Raw genomic sequence first — 20117 nt, forward strand, 5'->3', positions numbered from 1 at the left:
ATAACCATGTATAAATAAATGGTCCCGGTGTCAATTTTTTTTTTTTTTTTTTTTATTACTTATTAAATAATGTTCTTTACATAAAATACTTATTTCGTGAAATTTCAAATCTCTATCTCTTCGTTTAAAGGTAATATAGGAAACAATTTATCATTTTTTTCTAAAGCTAATTTTTGTTCTAAACTTTATTTTTTTCTTCGTTACTACTTAAAATATAACTAAATATTAACTCTTTCATATATTTCTTTTTTTTAGAATTATACATCAATTATTAAGGGTAGAAAGAAATAATTTATTTTTTGGGGGTTTTTTGAAACAAACCTTTGAGTGACACCCATGAAAAAAAATTAAGAATAACACTATCTAACTATTATTTGTGGTAATATTAATTTGTAAGATAATTTTTGAAATTTAATAATTTTTTACTTTATATTTCATTGTTCAATTAAATGTAGTTTATTTATAAATATATTTTTATAATTTTTTAATGTTTATGCGCTAACTTATCAGTAAAAAAGGTGTAAAGAATATTTGCAATGAAAATTTTGTAGAAATATGTTTAAATTACCAAGGTGTGTAAGTTCCAAGATACGTGTGACAAATAGGACAATAATGATCGGTATTTTTACAAGAATTCAACCAATATGGGATCATACAACAAGGCCAGCATCTATTGTTAATATCAATATCGATAAATAATGAATAATTAATTCTAAGAAAAAAATTATAACGAATATTAAGATTATCCAAAATTATACATGTTGTTTTTATAAATCATATATATATATATATTTATATGTAATACGAAAGAAAAATGATTTTATCTAAAGTATTATTTTTGTTTAATAAATTAATTAATGTATAAATATTAAAAACATATTGAAGGATAAATAACACTTTTCATTTTCATTTACTAACCCACAAAGACAAAGAAGAAATGCACTTAAATGTACAATATTTGATCGACGAACTTCTGTCAGAGTAATGACAAGGGCTAAGCATCGTGTACAAATAGTAGCTATGGGTCTTGGGGACCAAGAATTAGCACTTGCTAGAAAATTGATGAAAAGATAATGTGAAATAATTTTAATTACATAAGAATCTTTTAATTTCATATTATCACAATAAGATTTAAATAAAATATTCTTATTTATTACAAAATAATAAGATTTTTAATAAGTTTCATGTTAATGAAACGATATTTACGTGAAACGGAAAGATCTTCTTCCGTAAAATATGGACTAAGTTGAATACCCTGAGATTGAGCATAACTTGGTGGAGGAGTAGGTGCTACAAAAGACGATTGATTCGTAGGTGAAAAAATAAATCTTCTAATATCGTGTAAATTTGTTCGTGCAATTAACGATTCTTGACGTAATATCGTTCCTGGGCTAACATATATCGATGAATATGTAGGTGGAGCCCCTCTCAAACGTGGAACCGTATCTGTCTATTAGCCGAATTGATTAGAAAAATACGAAGAAGCAACTACGAGAAAATCGATTAAAACGTGGAAGAGATAAAACATTGCAACCTCTTCGTCCGTCGTTGCAATACAACATAGATATTTTCTTAATCTCCAAATTCTACGAGATTGTCTTACTCGATTAACGAAATTATTTCTTATAGATGATATACTTCGTCGTGGTAAATCAAACGCTTCTTCGATCGACAGCTGTAGATCTCGATTAACTTAATAGAAAAAAAAAATAAATAAATAGAAAAAATAAATAATTATAATACGTTTAATTTTTAATTTGTTTTTATAATAAATGAATCTCTCTTACAATTTGCTCTAGACTATATTTTATTAATATGAAAACGTAACTTACATATTGACGTTGGATCGTGTTGATCGACTACATCTACAAGTATACTGTGTACATCGGGCGAACGATTGTTATAATCTGTAGTGATTGTTAGAATCTCGCTTTTAGGAATAGATCCTATGGAAGATAAAGGAGTAGTGGATATTTGTAAAATATCTTTTGTTGGTACCATGGATGCCATAGTTGACACGGACGAAGAGTAAGGGATTGCAGCTTGCGTTGTCGTAGCGTCACAACTAATTGTAAGTTTCATTGACATCTTTGAAGTATTGATACAATAAATTAATTAAGTACTTGATTTAAATACATATACAACGTGCTTTATAAACATTTAATCTCGATATAATTAATGTATTATAGATTAAATGAATCGTCGTTACATGTTTTATTAAAAAGAAAATTCGTTCAATATAGATAATGTTTAATATAAGAGAGAGAGACAGAGAGAGAGAGAAAATAATCTGAAATAATCTTTTAATTAATTTTTTGATATTTATACCTCCTTCGTTTGCTTTGCAGAAAAAGTAAATTTTGAACCGTTAATAACCTTTTCTTCGATATTGGTTACGTTTTGGATCGATTCATTGTTTGTAATATCTAAAAAGGGCAATTCCGTCATTGTATCTTCTTCGATATACGAAAAATCTTTCTCCGGGTTCATTGATGACACACCTTCCATGCTTGGTTTAATCATTTCTAATTTCATAAAAATTAAAGGTTTTTGTGTCGTCGCTATCGACGATTGCTCTTTGAGTTGAGAATCATTTAATACTTCATTCGAATTTTCATTTTCGTATAATTTCGAATTTACTGCATTATTTGCAGATGCTATAAAAAAATGTAATTTTTACTAAGAATTTATACTAATGATATAACAAATATAAATAATACTTTTTTCTTCGACAGATTGCTTTTTCATGATCTTTTGCGATTCATTCTTTTATTCGCAATAATTAATAAAATGTCTTTTCATTTTTACTCTTTAAAACTAAAATACTGTGTCATATATATAATTTATTATTACATTATATGTATTAATAATACATCGTAATGATTTACGCACTCTGAAACTATATTGACAAAAATCTGAAAGATTATCGAAAGAATTAATTATTATTGTTTCATTTATTCGACAAATATCATCTACGAACCTTATATATTTATATATATATATATATGTGTGTGTGTGTGTGTCTATATATATATATATATATATGTCTATATATATATTTTTTTCAAATAAATTCTATATTCGTACAATTAGATATAACCTTAAATTGTCATTTCAAATTCGATTTTACCGCCGCGTGAAATGAATAAAGATGTCGCTATCCAATAATACATATTCGTCTTATTCTTTCTTTGAAATGTTACAAAGATTCAAAAAAAACATAGATAAAAAGCATAAGGGATTCTTTATCTCACCAAAATCATCCTTTCGAGTAAAAGTATGCAAAAAGAAAAAACATATCCTTTTGTGAAGAAACGTAAATTCGTAAGAATGGCGATAGAGTAAGTGAGAGAAGCGCTTGCTCGGCATTACAAAAGCGTTTCGTGTGGCGCTATTAGGAGCGTGCGCGCTGATGCCATTACGTGCGCGAGGCGAGAACAGCCGAAATGGAGGAGAGTCAAACATCGGAAAGTGTCGCCGTGCTACCGGACATGTCCGAACCGTTGACGAGCGAAACCGAGGAAGCGTCCGCCCTAACGACCGAACACGAGGCGCATCCTGTGGCCGTCACGGCGAGCGTCACTTCTGTACCGGGTGTTCCGGGTGTTCCTGGAGTTGGTGTACCGGTTTCTTTGCCTGTTGGTTCTATCATCGGTGTGGCAAACTCTACCAATGGGACGACCTTCAACGTCATCACCTCAGAGCAATTGCAGGTATATATAAAAAAAAAAAAAAAAAAAAAAAAAAACGAAAGATATATTCATCACATGCTCGATCGATTCTGAGGTCATTCGTAAATTAACGATTGACGAAATATTCGAAAATTTAAATAAGTTCTTATGTAAAATGATACACATATATTATATACATTTTGTTCTGTATGTTATTTTTGTCATTAAATTTTATAATTTATGTATAATAGATGAACAATATAAGTATGCTTAAAAATAAAACTGTATTTCGTCATTAAATTAATCAGTTTACGTTATTTTAACAATAATAAATTGTAAATAAAGTTCTTCTTTTGTAGCTACCGGGTTCTGGACAATTCAAACAAATGTTATGCGTTGATAATGGTTTCATCTGTGAACCTCGTCATGACAAAGATGCAGATCCTCTAAGATGGAATGGAGAATTGAAGGCGACTCATATAGTTATTCAAAATAGTACGGATGAGGCAGAATCCGAGCAAATACATGTATCAGCAGCTAATTCGCAACCAATATGCAGTTGGTCAGAATCTGCCAATTTGGCAGTTTTGCCTGTTAGATGTAAAAATACAAATGCAGAATTGCATAAAAGTAGATTTGGATCAGGAGGTAGAGGACGATGCATTAAATTAGGGCCAGACTGGTATACACCAAGTGAATTTGAAGCATTTTGTGGAAGAGCATCGAGTAAAGATTGGAAAAGAAGCATTAGATTTGGTGGTAGAAGTTTACAAACACTTATAGATGAACAAATTTTAAAGCCGCATGCGACATCATGCACCTGTGCTGCCTGTTGTGATGATGACAGTGCAGTGAGTAATTTATTTTTTAGCTATCCTATTAATATCTGATTTGTAAGTGCAATATTAATCATTTATGGTTACAGACAGGACCTGTACGATTATTTACACCATATAAACGTAGAAGAAGAGCCAGGGATACTTCTGACGGTGAAACTCCATCTCGAAAACATAAAAGTGAAAATTCGAGGGATGGTAGTAACAATGATGAAAGTGACAATGAAGTAGTTGTTCCTGACAAAGAAGTTTGGCCACAATTTGTATCTACAGATGGTTTAGTGGTACAACAAGCTCAAGATCAGGATTCTGTAGTGCAGGGCGTGCATCAAACAGAGAATGGACAGAGTGAAGATATTTTTAAAAAATTGGATGAAATATCTAATAAAATGTTAAAGTTGGCTTATGAATTTAAACGTACAGTAGATGAAGCAAAAGAAATCAATAGACAACAAAGAAGAGAACAAGCATTAGTTGCACAATTGGGTGGCAGAGGAGATGTTATTGAAACTGTTGGTCTACAGCCTGCATCTGATACACATAATAAAAAAGTAACGTTAAGTGTGTTTGTGCTTTTTTGTATTGCATATAAAATATTTTTGCTCGCATGTATGTTTATTTATTTTTTTCTTTTCTTTTCTTTTTTTTTTTTTTAATAAAAACTCTGTTTTTAGTGTGCCAATTGCAATCGAGAAGCATTTGCTGAGTGTTCTTTATGCAGACGTACACCATACTGTTCTACATTTTGTCAACGTAAAGACTGGGCTGGTCATCAAGTAGAATGTGTGCGAGGTGCCGCTGAAACTGTTATGCTTATAGTAGAAAGCAGTAGTACAGATACTAGTGCTCTTGCCACAACTACAGGGGACCAATAGCTAGTGTTTCTTACACCCATTCACCAAAGGAATATAGAAAGAGAACAGTCTACTATAGAAACTTCACAATTAAAAAAAGAGATGAAGACTTGAGATAAAGATTAAAGAGATGAAGATTGAAGATTCCTGGCTAATAATAGCCTAAAAAATTTTGTATATATTATAGTAGCTATTTTTTACATAAGTTATATCTATAGTCTACTATTTAAAGACTATCAATGAACGTGTATAAAAGCAAGTTGTTTTTGATGACCACACTCATGCATTAACATAATGAATATCTGTATAAATGATAGTACATGTTATGTGTGGGAAACTTGATCCCTTCAAAAAGGAAAGTTCGTTGTATATATGTTAGTTACTATAATAAGTATCATATTACATTCTTCAAAATGTACATTTGGAAAGAACGTTAAAATGAAAAATGACCAAAGGAGAGGTAATCTATAAGCTTCTGTAAGATTATTTGAGTATTGGGTTATTCAGATATTTCATATTGATTTGTAAAGTAATAATTTTTAGTTTTCGCAAATATTAATAGAGAGAAATCTAAATAATTGTATTAAAAATCATTTATAATTTTTCTGAGCAACCCAATATAGTGTCATCATACCTTTTGTTTATAATATAGTTTTATAGGAATAAAAATTTTTTTTATTATAAGCTTTTTTATGAAAGTGATATTTTCTTATAGAATTTTAGTACAAATATCAAGTATATCACATTTCATTATTCATTTTCTATATTGTTTTAATCTAAATTGATTGGCATTGTACAAACAAATACACCATTTATTTTGAATATAATTTAAGTATGATTTAATGAGGCAATAATGATTAAGTTATTTTTTTAAGTCTGATATAAACCCATCATTTTCTTTATCCTGATTATTGGTAAACATGTACAACAGCTTATAGTATTCTAGAGATTTCTACAAACAAGATAACTTTTGTAACTTAAACAATGTTTTTTTTTCCCCTGAAAAAAGAACTTAATGTGCACATCTGTTTTTTACAAACAACGTATTGTGAATAGCTATAACACTATCTTTAAGTTGCATTTAGGATTATTCAATTTTTTTTCTTTTTCCTTAAAAATTCATGAATAGACAAAGTATAGAATAAAGTACCATATTCTATCATTTTTTTATTATCTTTATATAGTTTTATGTACTGAAAATAGAATTGATAAACATATGATTTGAACATATATTTACTGATTACACATATTTATATTCAAAGTTCATACACATTACTTTTTTATATTTCACAGAAAAAACGATAAAAAATTTCGTACCATTATTTATGTATAGTGATAAAAGAATTTAAGTTTAAATTCCATTTTGTACATACTCTTGTACATATAAAATTAATAATTTACTTTTACCCACCGTATATTTGGAAATGTATTTATAATAATTAGGCTAAAACAAAATATAGCAATGGTATGTACAGGATCAGCAAATACAAAGTATAGATGATAAGTTTTGAATGTTTATAAAAATTTAATTTACTAAATATCTTTGTAAAATTTATATCAATTATGTATTTAGAAAATTTTTACAAAAGAAACGCTTAATAATTTCCATAATGTTTCAATCTGTATAAAAATGCTCTATGTGATCTATTCGATACACCTAAGTAACCACTACTAGGAGAAAAATCAATAGCAGAGGGCATTGACATTGTTGTTTGAAATGTGGGAAAATTTGAAAATACGTTAAACGATGGCAAATGTAACATTTTAAAAGCATTTGCCTTTTTATCGGAAGCCATGGCTAATATCTCTGATGTAGGATTAAATTTCAATCCAGTAATAGAAGTAACAAGATTGAAAATCGTTTTAAGTGGTGCTGGAATTTTTTCTTTTAGTACTGTATTTATGTCATACAAATTAACTACTCCTTCCCTACTACCAGTAGCTAAAAATTGACCGTTTGGAGATATTGCAGTAACTGAACAAGACAAGCATCCATCATCCACTGCACGATGTATACATGTTCGACTTTTTATGTCCCAAATATACATTTCATTGTCATCTTCAAGCATACAATAAAAAGAATATTGAATTATATAATTTTACTTTGAAGATAAGTAAAATGTTTATAATTTACCTCCGTGCGTTATGAGTGTTTTATTGTCAGGGGTAAATGAAACTGTTCGACATTTTGTATTCATATTTAGAGTGCCAATAAGTTCTTTGGAAGAACTTGTTAATAGATAAATTTCACCTGCTCTTCCACACAGTGCTATCAATCGACCATCAGGTGATACTTCATATTTCTGAATAACATAATTTTGAAAAGTTATTCAAATAGAAATATGCAAGAGAGTATCATTAATATAATTTAAATAAAATATCAAACCTTCATATTAGTAATACCATGTGGTAATGGTATCTTATAAGTTTTTCCACTAATCAAATTATAAGAATGGCAATATGAGTAAAATTGAGATCCTGATAGAACTTCTGTTCCTTCTTTAAGAAATTTTGCTTTACTAATTGGAAACTTCTTATATTGCATACTATATAATTTGTTGTTCTCTATACCATCAATCTATATATATTAAAAAATTTCCTTTTATATATATCAACAATTTAAACAAAAAAAAAATATTTTTACTAACCTGAAAAAGAGATAAAATACCGGATGAACCAGCAACAAGAGCTAATGTAGAGGTTGGATGGAATTCCAAACTTGATATTACAGGGCCTTCGTTAAATGTCTGCTGATTTATTGATTTCAATGCTTTAATATCAATAGTTCCCTTTGGCAATCTCTTCATTCGTGGCGTTTCTAAATGAGAACTATGCTAAAATTAAAAATATTTATTTATTTAAACATAATATATTAAAAAACTTTATTTTAATTTCAGTAATAGAATCATTAAAATACCTTCAGGATTTCATAATCCGTATCATCAAAATTTTCTTGTACTCTATCAATTTCTGCCCATTTTGGAGTACCTACAAGATGTTTGTATTTATTCTCTAAAAATTCTGTATAAAACTTCTCTGGCCTTTTGCTGGGTAACTTGCGATTTTGAATATTTAATGCTGCTTCTACGCTTTATTTATTTAAAAATAAATTTAATTAATATATATAAACAACAAAACAATAATTGAATCATTTTAAAAATACTTCATATACTCACGTATAATGTGCATCATCATCATCTACCCAGACTACTTTTTTTTTCTCTGTCTTTTCATCTGAATCTTCATCAGAACTCTTAGAAGATATATCTTCGTTAGCTTCTACATTATCTGCATTATATGGGTGTGCAATCGTGCTTCTATTTGTTTCTTCAATATAATTTTCATCTGGTAAATTATTTATGACATCACTTGCATCTCCAAAAACTATCTTTTCCAACCTATATATCAACATTATAATTGTAAAAAAAATGCAATAAATGCAATAAATTTAAAGTAAATCTACATTTTTTAATGTTTATTAATGTATTTAAAGTTTTCTGTTTATAATTGTATCATTACGCTTTTATTTAAAATGAATCATAAATAATTGTTCATTAGCTGAAAAATTAATATATTAATAAATAAAATATAATTTGATTTACCTAGCTTCTTCTGTAGGATCATATGAATTTATTTTTCTTTTTTTTGGAAATATATCAAATTTCTGATTGCGCTTTATATGACCTTTTATTATAACATTGGTATTCATATTGAAAATGTTTAATATCTTCAATTAACAGATGCACATTTCCTTTCCTAAAATAAAAATATTTTATTATTATTATATTTATTGCCAGAGTAATTCTGCTAATAAAAAAGAATCAAATCGTGCTAACTACAAGTATCAAATTATCATAATATATAATATATTTTAATAAGAAATAAAAATATTATAATTAAATTTTAAAGAAATAAAAAAATATAATAATATATATTGTTTATTATCTTAAAATTTGAGATTGAAGTACTTAACCTTACGTGTTAACAACATAGTCGATATTTAATTTTCACAGTAATCACAGAGGTCTCTAATGTTCCTTTGATTATAAATCTTATTTAATGAATACGTGAATCAAATGTTTATTTAATTGCATTATTAGAATAAAAATAATAAAGAAAAAAGTAAATGTATGAAATATATATTTATTTGTTTTAAGTAATAGAATTTTTTAGTAACATCTATGTTATACTTTCTATCATTTGTATAAATATTAAAAATTTTTTGTATCTTTCTATTATATTATTTTTGTATATTTAAATATTTCTGATTTAGTATTTTCAAATACAAATTCCAAAAATATTTTCTAAATATGAATGTTTCCACATATGAGTAATATTTTCTTGTCTTTAACCTTGTTCCTCGTATGTTGGAATAGAAAAGGAAGAATCAGAATAGTCTAATGTTTTTCGTTCCAATGATAATATGGAAGGACATTTTGGCTGATATTGTTCTACTGCTTCTAATAATGTTTCTGGATATCCTGGTGAATAATATCTGAAAAAAAAAAACAATAAATTGTAATTTTTTATAAACATTATTACATCCTTAATTTTTTCGAATTATAATTACCAGTTAGTTATCATTTTAATTATCTATATTATTATATTTATTTATAATAAAAATGTATAAAATTAATATTTGATAATTAAATTAAAAAAAAAAATTAATCTATAATCAATATAATCAAGTATGAAAATTTATTGAATATTATACTGTACATTTAATTGTACTACCTTCTTTATCGACTGTTAACCCGGTCAATCATTTCATTTGTACAAAAGAAAGATCAAAGAAAAAAGGTGCATTTATATTGAAATATTAATAAAAAGTTTAAAAATGATACTTGGTAAAATATAATTATTGTTTAATATAATCGTAATGAAAAATACTTGAGGGCGATAAAATTATTGATCCACTGCAGTCTCAGATTATACTTTTTCAATAAGATCAGCTGTGCGACAATATGGCGGATATTCGTACATTAGTAATCTGACTTAAATTAAAATACACAAAAAAACTAAAAAGACAGGTAGTTATTTATACGAATTGGCAGTGGAAACGAGTTTAACGGGATTCAATTTTCTGCTAGTTATAAGGAAATCCTCGGATCTAATTCGGTGAGTAAATAAATTTTAGCAGGGTTATGTTAAAAAGCAACTAGTGTTTTTGGTTACAATTCATTATCACACACTGTATAAATGTTTAATTTATCTTTTCGAATATTGTAACATATAAAATATATAATATACAAAGTTATTAGTGACGAAAATGAAATTGACATAATATGATTAAACAGGAAAGTATGAATCAAGTAAATTGATTCGATTATAAATTTGAGACCTTGACAATTGACATTTCTATATTCTTTAGATCTTTATAAAATTTTGTTTTATTACCCTTCTCTTTTTATATAATCACAACTGACTCTTTGCAAAAAAAGAAATAGAGAATAAAAAAATGTAATAATAGAATTGCATATAAAACGATAACACATTTCCATAGTAATATAATATTTACTGGTTTTAATTTCGATTTAATGATTACTTCTATTTAAAAGATCTTAATTATTATAACTGTTGTGCGAAGATATAAATAGTTTGATAAATTAATAAAATAAATGATATATATATATATATATATATATATATATATCATATAATATATGTGTGAAAAATGACCTTATAATTTCTTCAGGGAAGCAACAGTTGATTTGCATTATGTACTCCATAAGCATTGTGCCTGGTTCAGCTTGTATTTCTTGCACTTTTTTCAATGCACCTGATGTAGCAAATAATCGTCTTGCTCTCGCGTCATGTGGCAATATCTAAGACAAATATTTCAAAAATTATATTTTTTATAATTGAGTCATAACACTTTATGATTACAATAAATATATTATATAAAATACAAAGAATTATGAATGTATTATGAAATAAACAAATTTTTTATTGCTGCACAATTTATTATTATTATATGTTATGTATATACGTTAACGTGGGTGAAAAGTCGCGATCATTTAATTGTATAGAACCTAAAAATAAAGCTTTTAGAATGTCTGACCAGGAAAATATCTTAAACGTGAACGTAAAACGCGAAACTGTATGCTTTTAAACTGATAAAATTTACAGAATTAATAGAAAAAATTAAATTTTTCAACTAGTAACGGAAAGAAATAAAATACGAATATAAAGTATGAAAAGTAATTAAATGAAATGAGCACGATATATAGAAATATTTTATAAAAATAAGGGATATTTTTGGATGAATAATAAAACTGTGTTTGAAACTATTAAAAATACATTTATTTCTCGATTCATGGGATACATTTAGCAAGTTTACCAGTCATATATCATACGCGGTTACGAGACGGATCTTATCGCTTTATCGAATAGTCTTATACTTTGTAAATTGTAAAGATGCTGATGTAATACAAAATAAAATTCTGAGAAATGATTTTTTGAAAAAATTGTACGTCAGAATGATATCGTTATTACAGTTCGTTAAGTGTTCCATTATGTTTATCATAAATCAAAATTAAAAAAACATAAATGTAAATAAGATTTCTCGATAACATATTTTGTATATCACGACAATGACGCGGTATTATGAAGAAAACATATAATCCTCAATAAATAATTATTGAATTTGAAATTAGGAAAAAAAAGGAGAAAATTAAAAATATGATAAAAGATTACGTGTACGTTCAACAATTATTATTACGTCTCATTGTGAAAATGAATACTATTTATATTTGAAAACAAAATTCTTCTTTCTTATATACGCACAAGCAATAGTAATTTGCATTATTTGCAATTTTTCATTAATCTCATCTTGTTTGTTGACTTTGCAGAGAGAAAGATTTGATAAAAAAAAAAAAAAAAAAAAAAAAAAGAAAAAAAAAAGAAAAAAAAAATTACAACTTCAACGTTAGAGGATATTTATGGAGGGAACAGTGAACCGTGGGAAGATAATACAAAGTTATAAGAGCGTATAAAAACGTTGCTATTATATGAATATCATTTTATACGATAGTTACTTTATCATAAATCCATCATCAACATTATGAAAAAAAAAAGCAACGAATAATAATTTTGATCAAGTGCTTCGTGTGTATGGTTGAAGAAAAATTCAAGCGAGGGATAGATCGTTAAGATGTACATATATCTAATTGATAGAGTACAGTGACTGAATCACCCCAAGAGATATTTAGATTATATTTTATAAAACACCAAAATCCATTGGTACACAGAGCACGGACAACGAGACAATTGCCTTATATTTGCAACAGTCGTGTAACGTCATTCAAATTTACGAAAGATATTTAGATCTTGTAGCAAATGACGTACCATTTGAATTTAACCAGAAGTTTCTATATAAGCACATAAACGTATCCTACAAAATCAGTTCATTTAGATCAGAAAAAAAAGATACATCTCCGTTAGTGGATTATTAAAGTATACATATACGTACATATACGTGCATATATATTGCGTATGTTATGTACATATATATATATATATATTTATACATATATATATATGCACAAAGCATCTGTAAGTTAAATAATTGCTAATTACAGTATAGAAATATTAGAATATATTAGTAGTTTATTAATAAAATCTATGAAATATCTTTGTTTAACTTGTTTGCATATAAAATTAATCTATTGTTGAATGTTAAAATTCATAATATACAAATTAAGATTTGAAAAGATTTTTAATTTAATCATTATATGAACAAAATAATTGTAAATTAAAATTGTCAAAGTTATTTGTTATGAAAATAGCAAAACCACATTATAGCTTTTGTTATAATCAAACGAATATGAGTGTTTATTAAAAGTGCTACTTTTTAGAGAATACTTTAACAAAGAAGGTGATAAAAGTGTATAACTTTATAAGCAGTAATATCATTGTTAATCAACATGAAAGACAATCCAGATTGTGTTATTCTCAATACGGGTGAAACACATAATTATCATCAACCTGTCTCTGCAAAACCTTCGGTAGTTTCAGTTTCAAGTATTGATTCTGATGTTAGTGATAGACGAGATGTACGCGAAGAGCTTTATGCTGGAATCTTCAGAAGGCATAGAAAAACTATATTGGTAATAGGCAGTTTTCTAAAAATGCTAAAGGTGAATAGAAACATGAATAGTTATGCTAGCATTAAACCTAATGATGAAGCGGATGAATGAATTATTTATGTAATTTTATTAATAATTTTGCAAAATATTTTTATAATTTAATATCTTTTTAACATTATCATCACATATCTTTCGGCATCATTATAACATTTTTATTCACTTCTATTCTATTCACTTTATAGCACTTACATTATCAGGCAGATCTAATCATTATAATGATTATACCGATAATCATTATACTTATTTGTAATTGATCACATATACTATAGTATATGTATATTCAGTGAAAATGTTCTATGTAATATCAATTCTGTTTATTTATCATTTTTGTATACTAATTTCAAAGGAATAAAAATATACCAAAATAAGGACTGCCAAAGGAAATATCATGCTAAAAGATAAAAAATTTTCATGCATTTTTATATATATTGTAACATAAATAAAAAAAAAGTCAAGAATTAAATGCATGAAGTAAATTAAAGATATTGACGTAATTTTCAATGTTTAATCAACAATTCATGAAATCACATAATAATGCAACCTATTACTTATTAATGCAATCTGCACTCTACTAAATGTAGTTTTTGTAGGACGAAAATTTTCTCTTTATGAAAGAATAACATTATTCGTTTCCTTTTTCAGAAATACTTGGACAGATTACATGCTCTGAACCGAATATTTGGTTTATTTGCCATACGATTTGAACATGTTGCAAGACAAAAATTTTGGTAAATTGGCAGTAAAATATATATTATGCAATTTTTTCTTCCAAATTTTACAATTTATGCTTTATGATATTCGTTTAATTGAGTGCTAGACTGTTTGTTTATATTTGTTTTATTATTATTTTATATTTACTTGATACAAAATTTCAGTTAATACTGAACCTTTTAAATGATAATTTAATGTCTTATTCTTTACATTTATAATAATATAAAATATGATAAAAATTTGAATATTATATATTACTTTCAATAACAGATATTATTGTTGAGTTATTGGTCTGAAAAAGTAGAATTAATTAAGTTTACTAGAAATTAATGTTTTCCTTAATCCTTTTAAGGTGGAACTACTGAATGAATAAACTTATGACAGTGATATATATGTGTATTATGAGAAAAAATTATATACACTGGGTTGTGCTATTATTATGATGAATCTTTACTAAAAAAAATTATAATACCTATTTCTAATGTAATTAGAACTTAATATTATCAAGATGATGGAAAATGATAAAACACCAATACTTTAATATAACAAATTAAGCAGATTCATAAAAATATCAAATCAAAGTCTTTTTTGTTAACAATTCATTACTATATACAACTTTTGAGGCTTATTTAATATTTGTCTCTCCATTTTTGTACGTTTTGTATACTATTTCTCTTTATACCAAATACTGCCATTAGAAAATATAATAGTTGAAGTAGTAGGCAATAGAACATAGTTAAGTAAGAAATACATTCCACATGTTTTTCATAAAATCTTAACAAATTCATAATGTTATACACATAAAAAAAAAAGAAAATCAATAACAAATTGTCCTTGTATTTTAGATGACCATTCAATGTCGAAAGACTGAGAAATGTGCTTTTTTGGAACTTCAAATGTGCCATACTATAACTTAGAGAAAATCTTAGAGAAGAATAATCTAAATATGTTTGTGTAATTAAAAATTTCTCTATTTGCTGTTGATTATGAAATTATTAAACAAAAAACTATATAGCATATCTGTAAATCCTGTTAATTATTATTAATAGCTTGCAAGTATATCTTATATGAAGATAATTAAATGTCAACATATTAATCTGAGTTATTATATGAGAATTAAAAATAAAAAATATAGAGAGAGTATAAATAATATGAAATTAATTAAATAATTTATAAATTTCTAATATTTTGCAGTTGTTACATGCAAGGTGGAGCTAATTGTACTTAGCAAATAGAAAAGGATTCTGTTATAAATTAAAGAGAAACAGTATCGTTTTGCATAAATATTTACAATAAAAGCACACTTATACAGCTGCTTGACCAATTTTTATGTAGAGCAAAAGATTTATATATGAATAGTTTCATAAATATCTATCAATTCACTCCTATATTATATTTTATCTTATGTATATGAAAACAAGTCATCTTATATATTAAATTTTATCATAAGTAATTATATCCAAATAGATAAAAGCATTTATGTTAGTTATCAACACCGTGTAAGATATATAAAAGGTAATAACACCTGTTTTGTGTTTATATATTAATTGGAAAATAGTATACCATCACTTTGTATAACGCATCATTTGTATACATTTCACTGATATGTATAGATTAAATAATAAACTATTAATATTATATTTAATAACTTATAATGTAGTTTAATACCTACACCTTAAAAATTATTGATATTATGTATAGAACAATAATTTATAGATATTATTAGAATAAAAAAATATACTATTTTTAAAGATTACCTTGCTAAATTGTCCAAGCACATATTTCAAAATATTTGAAGGGGCATCAAATAGAAGTGCTTCTAGTGCTTCAATATGCAAACATTTTTGTAATATTTGCTTTAATGATGTATAACACTTTGTTTTTAAATCGTTTGAACTCGTTGGATTGATATAGAGCTGTTAATCAAATAAAAAAAAAAAAGAAATAGAACAGATATACCATTGTAATCATAAATATAATTTTTTTAAGAACTTACATACTTCTAATAATTTTGAAAGAACATTTGCATCAGCTACTGATTTTGCATGTTCTGGTGTATGTTTTCCTATTTGACCTAATGTCCAAGAAATTACAGCAAGTATATGATCATCAGTTTCATTTTCTAAGATAGTACCCAATTGAATAACACTCTATAGTGATCACAAAGTGCACTTAAAACTACATGACTATATAATATAACATATATTTTATATCTATATTATATCTTATACCATTGATCCAATTACAGCTGCAGCAAACTGATCGGAATGCCCAGCAATATAACCAAGTGCCATTATTGCAGGTAGTTTATTTATCAACTTTGATGTATTAATCAATTCATTTAAGGCACCTATACCCCCGATATTGATAATCAATTGAGCCAACTAAATAATAAGATTTAAATATGAATGATATCCTTAATTGAAATAGTAACTTTATTGAAAATTTACTTCCGATGTATGCTTGCAAACTTCTTTAGTAAGAATTGCTGCAGATCTGACTACATTTTCATCAGGATGACCCATATGTACTAAAACATTGGGTAATATTTCTGTCTCTACAACAGCTTCTGCTAAGTTTGTATCATGTTTAGCTATGCTCCCTAATGTTGATAGAACTTGACGCTGCATAAATGATTTTTTATTAACATAGTCTTATAAGATTTTTTGATAAGTTGTATCAATCAACCTTCAATTTGACATCAGGATTAGATAATGCTTTTGATAAATAAGGTAGGGCACCAGCATCCACAATAGTGTGAGCTAAATCTTTACTCTGTTTGCTTATATCACAAAGGGCAGATACACTAACTTGTTTAAGACATAATTCTGGCTCTTGTAAACATAAAACAAGGAGTGGTACTGCTCCTGAATAATATATAATAATGATAAATATGTGAACTCATAATTTTTTAACTGTATTGTAATTACCTGCATCAACAGTAGCCTGTGCTAAACTTCTGTTATGTCTAGCTATATATCCAAGTCCCCAAGCAGCTGCTTCTTTAACACCAGAATCAAAATCTTCTAAACATATAATCATTACATCTAGTCCATTCATTTGTACTATAATTGATGCTGTTTCTGATGAATGTTTTGCTATAGCACGTAATACGAACAATGCTGCCTTTTTATAAAATTTCTATAACAATTTATTTTTAAGATAATATATTTGTATGATATACTAATTACTAATATATGATATACCAATTATAAAATTGCATATATAAATACTACAAAACATAATTTTTTTAATAGTTAAGGAAATTTTAAAAATTGTAATTAATTTTTTAATTTAATTTTGAACTATCTAAAGCTTAAATGCTTACATTCACAAAGCTCGTACATTTTGTTTCTCTATATTGTGTAACAAGCGAGGTAAAATATCTTCTTGAATAATATCTTGTGCCAAGTTAATATCATGATTCGCCAGTTTGCCCAATGCAATTGCAGACATATGCTGAATAGAAGGGACTACATCTGATAACAAAGGCCTAAGCAAATGTATAACACCGGCATTTTTCAAACATTCAATATTATTGGGCTTTGATGCAAGATTAGAAATGGATTGTGCAAAAAGCAAACGTGCCTTTTGATATTGATCAAATACTATAAAATAAAAAATCTCTTAAAATTTTAATATGTAAAATAATATATATATTTACAAAGTTTGTATAAAATACAGATAAAGATAATTGAATGTACCTTGTAAAATAATACGCGCTGTCATATTAATTTATCAAAATAGACAAAGTTTTGATGACCTAAACTCATAAATCCTTCTTTTTTATTAATTCATCCAGCACTATCAATTGTTTCAAAACGAAAAACTACCGCCCTTTGTGTAAAACTATATACTAGCAGGGTAGATACCCTCAGACACTTAAAGCACTAAACTTTAACCATATTAATCAATAATATTTCCAAATAAGTTTCATGAATATTTGTCAGAAATAACCAATCAGAATTCTCTTAGAAAATAAATGTGTTTCGTGAAAATATTGTCTGAATAATATGTATATATATACATATATATATTTTAATAATTGTATGCATTGACATAAAAACAAATTATTATAGTTTTGTAATTGAATATTAAATAACGTGCATTATAACGATACAAATGTCTGATAAACTATTAATTAAGGAAAAGGAATTATATCGATTAAATAAAGCATTAGAAATAAAAACGCGTCATGTTTTGGAGGAAATCAAATCTATTACGGACCGACGGATTCATGATAACTCGTCTAGACAGAATAATGATACACATAATACTACAGATAGGAATAAAAGGAATTCAGAATATTTAATGAATACAAATAATAAATTACTACAAAATATTACGATCGAAAGGAATCCTGTTTCATTGGATACTTTAACAGAAGGTGCATCGAATTTATCCAAACAGTGAGTATATAATAAATATTATAGATAAATTTACTATAGTAATATATTGATCTTTAAGAAATATTAACAAATAATTGTAATTTTTTTAACGTTATGTAAATAAATATATAAATTTTTTAAACAACATAATAAGTTGTATATTTATTTTATTTTTATATTTGTATATAAGATGGATTAAATTTTACGAATTTGTTTTTCTTAATTTTGTTTAAATTTTTATTAGAAATTTTGAAAATTTCCAAAATCAAAATGGAACCAATAAAGTTAATGAGATTGTTTTATATGAAGGAAATAATCCAGAGAATAAAGCTCTCATTAATTTTCTCAAATCCAAAATAGATATGCTGTATAATGAATTAAAAGTGATTCAAGTTGAATATAAAAATAAGGTATAATAAAGAATAATTTTACAAAAAAAAAAAGCATCGTCTTATTTTTAACTAATTAAAATTATATATCTAATATGTTGTAGGTTAATGATTGTGAGAGATTGGAAGGTGAAAATAAAAAGCTTGATTGTTGCAAGTTAAAATTGCATAATCAAGTAGCATCACTGAAAGAAACAGTTACAAAACTTGAAAATAATAATTCTAATTTACATGAGCAAAATTTAGCTTCGAATACTGAAAATTCAAATTTAAGAAAGGTATAGATTACTACAATATGGATTATGTGTGTGTATTTGAACATTTTTCAAAATATTGAATTTAATATAATAATAATGTTTAGGATATAGAAGGACTAAGAAAAGAAATCAAAACTTTAAATAATCAATTAAATAATTATGATTTACGATTAAATAGATCTTTAGAAGAAAATGAAAAACTAAAAAATACTATTAAGTTTAATCATTTTGAAGAAAAAGTATGTATGCTTTCTTGGTAAAGATATAAAGCATGTAAATGCACTTTATTATTACATATATTAAGTCATTTTCACATATGTTTTATACCTATGCATGAAGGAATTACGAGATCAAATCAGAAAACTTCAAGAAGATAAAAGACAAGGAATAAAACATTTAGAAAAACAACGATTAGAATTACTTCAAGCATTCAAAAAGCAATTATTGCTTATAGATAATTTGAAGAAACAAAATGTATGTAATAGTCAGAGATTGTTCTAAAGAATTGATGAATTGTATCTTTCTTGTTTTATATTCTATATAATAATTTTTAACAGGCATTTATGACAGCAGTCGAGCATATGCAACTTGTGGAAGAAGATTTTTCTAAGCTTCTATTGTGGAAACCAAATAACTTGTAAAACTGGTAAAGTACAAAATTAGATTATTGATGATGTTACTCTGCAGATTTGTATCAAATACTTAGAAGTTGTAACATTCTCATTCTATATTTTTAATAGTATTTATACAGTACAATGAAGCCATATAATTGTTATAAGTAATTTATACTTTTTGTAATTAAAAGACAAAATAAAATATAATTCTTACATCAGTTTTAATTGTATTGTCGTAACAATTTTTATT

The 20117-nt window shown here is 26.2% G+C and overlaps 6 protein-coding genes across 15 annotated transcripts; 2 read left to right on the plus strand and 4 right to left on the minus strand.

The window, feature by feature from the left end:
• Positions 1-256: 256 nt before the first annotated feature.
• LOC124952470 lies at positions 257-3732 on the minus strand. 2 transcript variants are annotated; one of them, XM_047502395.1, is made up of 7 exons: positions 3255-3732; positions 2329-2525; positions 1833-2088; positions 1535-1692; positions 1207-1450; positions 919-1051; positions 257-712 (listed from the first exon to the last, which is right to left on the minus strand). In XM_047502395.1, exons 1-7 carry the CDS (start codon positions 3463-3465, stop codon positions 565-567), a joined length of 1347 nt encoding a protein of 448 aa, XP_047358351.1. In that variant the 5' UTR covers positions 3466-3732; the 3' UTR covers positions 257-564. The 2 variants fall into 2 exon arrangements, with proteins under 2 accessions (XP_047358351.1, XP_047358350.1); XM_047502394.1 differs by having other exon boundaries at positions 2329-2657; positions 3255-3723.
• On the plus strand, positions 3211-6578 carry LOC124952472 (deformed epidermal autoregulatory factor 1). 2 transcript variants are annotated; one of them, XM_047502404.1, is made up of 4 exons: positions 3211-3713; positions 4031-4522; positions 4597-5116; positions 5182-5352. In XM_047502404.1, the coding sequence occupies exons 1-4, from the start codon at positions 3447-3449 to the stop codon at positions 5211-5213; spliced, it is 1311 nt and encodes a 436-aa protein (XP_047358360.1). In that variant the 5' UTR covers positions 3211-3446; the 3' UTR covers positions 5214-5352. The 2 variants fall into 2 exon arrangements, with proteins under 2 accessions (XP_047358360.1, XP_047358359.1); XM_047502403.1 differs by having other exon boundaries at positions 3221-3713; positions 4597-5058; positions 5182-6578.
• A 321-nt stretch (positions 6579-6899) lies between these two features.
• LOC124952469 (U3 small nucleolar RNA-associated protein 18 homolog) lies at positions 6900-11166 on the minus strand. 4 transcript variants are annotated; one of them, XM_047502390.1, is made up of 9 exons: positions 11041-11166; positions 9714-9856; positions 8964-9117; positions 8538-8759; positions 8279-8450; positions 8010-8195; positions 7748-7939; positions 7496-7664; positions 6900-7420 (listed from the first exon to the last, which is right to left on the minus strand). In XM_047502390.1, exons 3-9 carry the CDS (start codon positions 9068-9070, stop codon positions 6957-6959), a joined length of 1512 nt encoding a protein of 503 aa, XP_047358346.1. In that variant the 5' UTR covers positions 9071-9117; positions 9714-9856; positions 11041-11166; the 3' UTR covers positions 6900-6956. The 4 variants fall into 4 exon arrangements, with proteins under 4 accessions (XP_047358346.1, XP_047358349.1, XP_047358348.1 ...); XM_047502393.1 differs by lacking the exon at positions 11041-11166 and adding an exon at positions 10096-10111; XM_047502392.1 differs by lacking the exons at positions 9714-9856; positions 11041-11166 and adding an exon at positions 9340-9403.
• LOC124952476 (putative uncharacterized protein DDB_G0286901) lies at positions 10098-20086 on the plus strand. 5 transcript variants are annotated; one of them, XM_047502417.1, is made up of 7 exons: positions 10098-10479; positions 16468-16521; positions 17672-18628; positions 18852-19017; positions 19101-19274; positions 19593-19727; positions 19811-20086. In XM_047502417.1, exons 3-7 carry the CDS (start codon positions 18342-18344, stop codon positions 19892-19894), a joined length of 846 nt encoding a protein of 281 aa, XP_047358373.1. In that variant the 5' UTR covers positions 10098-10479; positions 16468-16521; positions 17672-18341; the 3' UTR covers positions 19895-20086. The 5 variants fall into 5 exon arrangements, 3 of the variants coding, with proteins under 3 accessions (XP_047358373.1, XP_047358374.1, XP_047358375.1); XM_047502418.1 differs by lacking the exon at positions 16468-16521; XM_047502419.1 differs by lacking the exon at positions 19811-20086 and having other exon boundaries at positions 19358-19723.
• LOC124952480 (sperm-associated antigen 6-like) lies at positions 16079-16587 on the minus strand. The gene is made up of 2 exons (XM_047502423.1): positions 16451-16587; positions 16079-16369 (listed from the first exon to the last, which is right to left on the minus strand). Exons 1-2 carry the CDS (start codon positions 16511-16513, stop codon positions 16187-16189), a joined length of 246 nt encoding a protein of 81 aa, XP_047358379.1. The 5' UTR covers positions 16514-16587; the 3' UTR covers positions 16079-16186.
• Positions 16624-18713, minus strand: LOC124952479 (sperm-associated antigen 6-like). The gene is made up of 5 exons (XM_047502422.1): positions 17924-18713; positions 17548-17827; positions 17150-17360; positions 16908-17086; positions 16624-16843 (listed from the first exon to the last, which is right to left on the minus strand). The coding sequence occupies exons 3-5, from the start codon at positions 17277-17279 to the stop codon at positions 16655-16657; spliced, it is 498 nt and encodes a 165-aa protein (XP_047358378.1). The 5' UTR covers positions 17280-17360; positions 17548-17827; positions 17924-18713; the 3' UTR covers positions 16624-16654.
• Positions 20087-20117: the final 31 nt, after the last annotated feature.

Source organism: Vespa velutina, chromosome 10 (genome assembly GCF_912470025.1).
Source record: "Vespa velutina chromosome 10, iVesVel2.1, whole genome shotgun sequence".
Classification (NCBI taxonomy): domain Eukaryota; kingdom Metazoa; phylum Arthropoda; class Insecta; order Hymenoptera; family Vespidae; genus Vespa; species Vespa velutina.

What these genes read in the sequence shown, in the direction of transcription:
- LOC124952472 (XM_047502403.1), top strand. Translation starts at nt 3,447, where the DNA reads ATGGAGGAGAGTCAAACATCGGAAAGTGTCGCCGTGCTACCGGACATG. An exon ending in TCACCTCAGAGCAATTGCAG is followed by an intron (nt 3,714 to 4,030) that starts GTATATATAAAA and finishes CTTCTTTTGTAG; the next exon opens with CTACCGGGTTCTGGACAATT. An exon ending in GTTGTGATGATGACAGTGCA is followed by an intron (nt 4,523 to 4,596) that starts GTGAGTAATTTA and finishes TTATGGTTACAG; the next exon opens with ACAGGACCTGTACGATTATT.
- LOC124952470 (XM_047502394.1), bottom strand. Translation starts at nt 3,465, where the DNA reads ATGTTTGACTCTCCTCCATTTCGGCTGTTCTCGCCTCGCGCACGTAAT. An exon ending in TACTCGAAAGGATGATTTTG is followed by an intron (nt 2,658 to 3,254) that starts GTGAGATAAAGA and finishes ATTTTTTTATAG; the next exon opens with CATCTGCAAATAATGCAGTA. An exon ending in ACACGATCCAACGTCAATAT is followed by an intron (nt 1,693 to 1,832) that starts GTAAGTTACGTT and finishes TTTTCTATTAAG; the next exon opens with TTAATCGAGATCTACAGCTG.
- LOC124952469 (XM_047502390.1), bottom strand. Translation starts at nt 9,070, where the DNA reads ATGAATACCAATGTTATAATAAAAGGTCATATAAAGCGCAATCAGAAA. An exon ending in CGGATTATGAAATCCTGAAG is followed by an intron (nt 8,196 to 8,278) that starts GTATTTTAATGA and finishes TTTTAATTTTAG; the next exon opens with CATAGTTCTCATTTAGAAAC. An exon ending in GTATTTTATCTCTTTTTCAG is followed by an intron (nt 7,940 to 8,009) that starts GTTAGTAAAAAT and finishes TAATATATATAG; the next exon opens with ATTGATGGTATAGAGAACAA.
- LOC124952480 (XM_047502423.1), bottom strand. Translation starts at nt 16,513, where the DNA reads ATGGCACTTGGTTATATTGCTGGGCATTCCGATCAGTTTGCTGCAGCT. An exon ending in CAGCTGTAATTGGATCAATG is followed by an intron (nt 16,370 to 16,450) that starts GTATAAGATATA and finishes TGATCACTATAG; the next exon opens with AGTGTTATTCAATTGGGTAC.
- LOC124952479 (XM_047502422.1), bottom strand. Translation starts at nt 17,279, where the DNA reads ATGAATGGACTAGATGTAATGATTATATGTTTAGAAGATTTTGATTCT. An exon ending in ACAGGCTACTGTTGATGCAG is followed by an intron (nt 17,087 to 17,149) that starts GTAATTACAATA and finishes TATATTATTCAG; the next exon opens with GAGCAGTACCACTCCTTGTT. An exon ending in ATCCTGATGTCAAATTGAAG is followed by an intron (nt 16,844 to 16,907) that starts GTTGATTGATAC and finishes TCATTTATGCAG; the next exon opens with CGTCAAGTTCTATCAACATT.
- LOC124952476 (XM_047502417.1), top strand. Translation starts at nt 18,342, where the DNA reads ATGTCTGATAAACTATTAATTAAGGAAAAGGAATTATATCGATTAAAT. An exon ending in AAGTTGAATATAAAAATAAG is followed by an intron (nt 19,018 to 19,100) that starts GTATAATAAAGA and finishes AATATGTTGTAG; the next exon opens with GTTAATGATTGTGAGAGATT. An exon ending in ATAATTTGAAGAAACAAAAT is followed by an intron (nt 19,728 to 19,810) that starts GTATGTAATAGT and finishes AATTTTTAACAG; the next exon opens with GCATTTATGACAGCAGTCGA.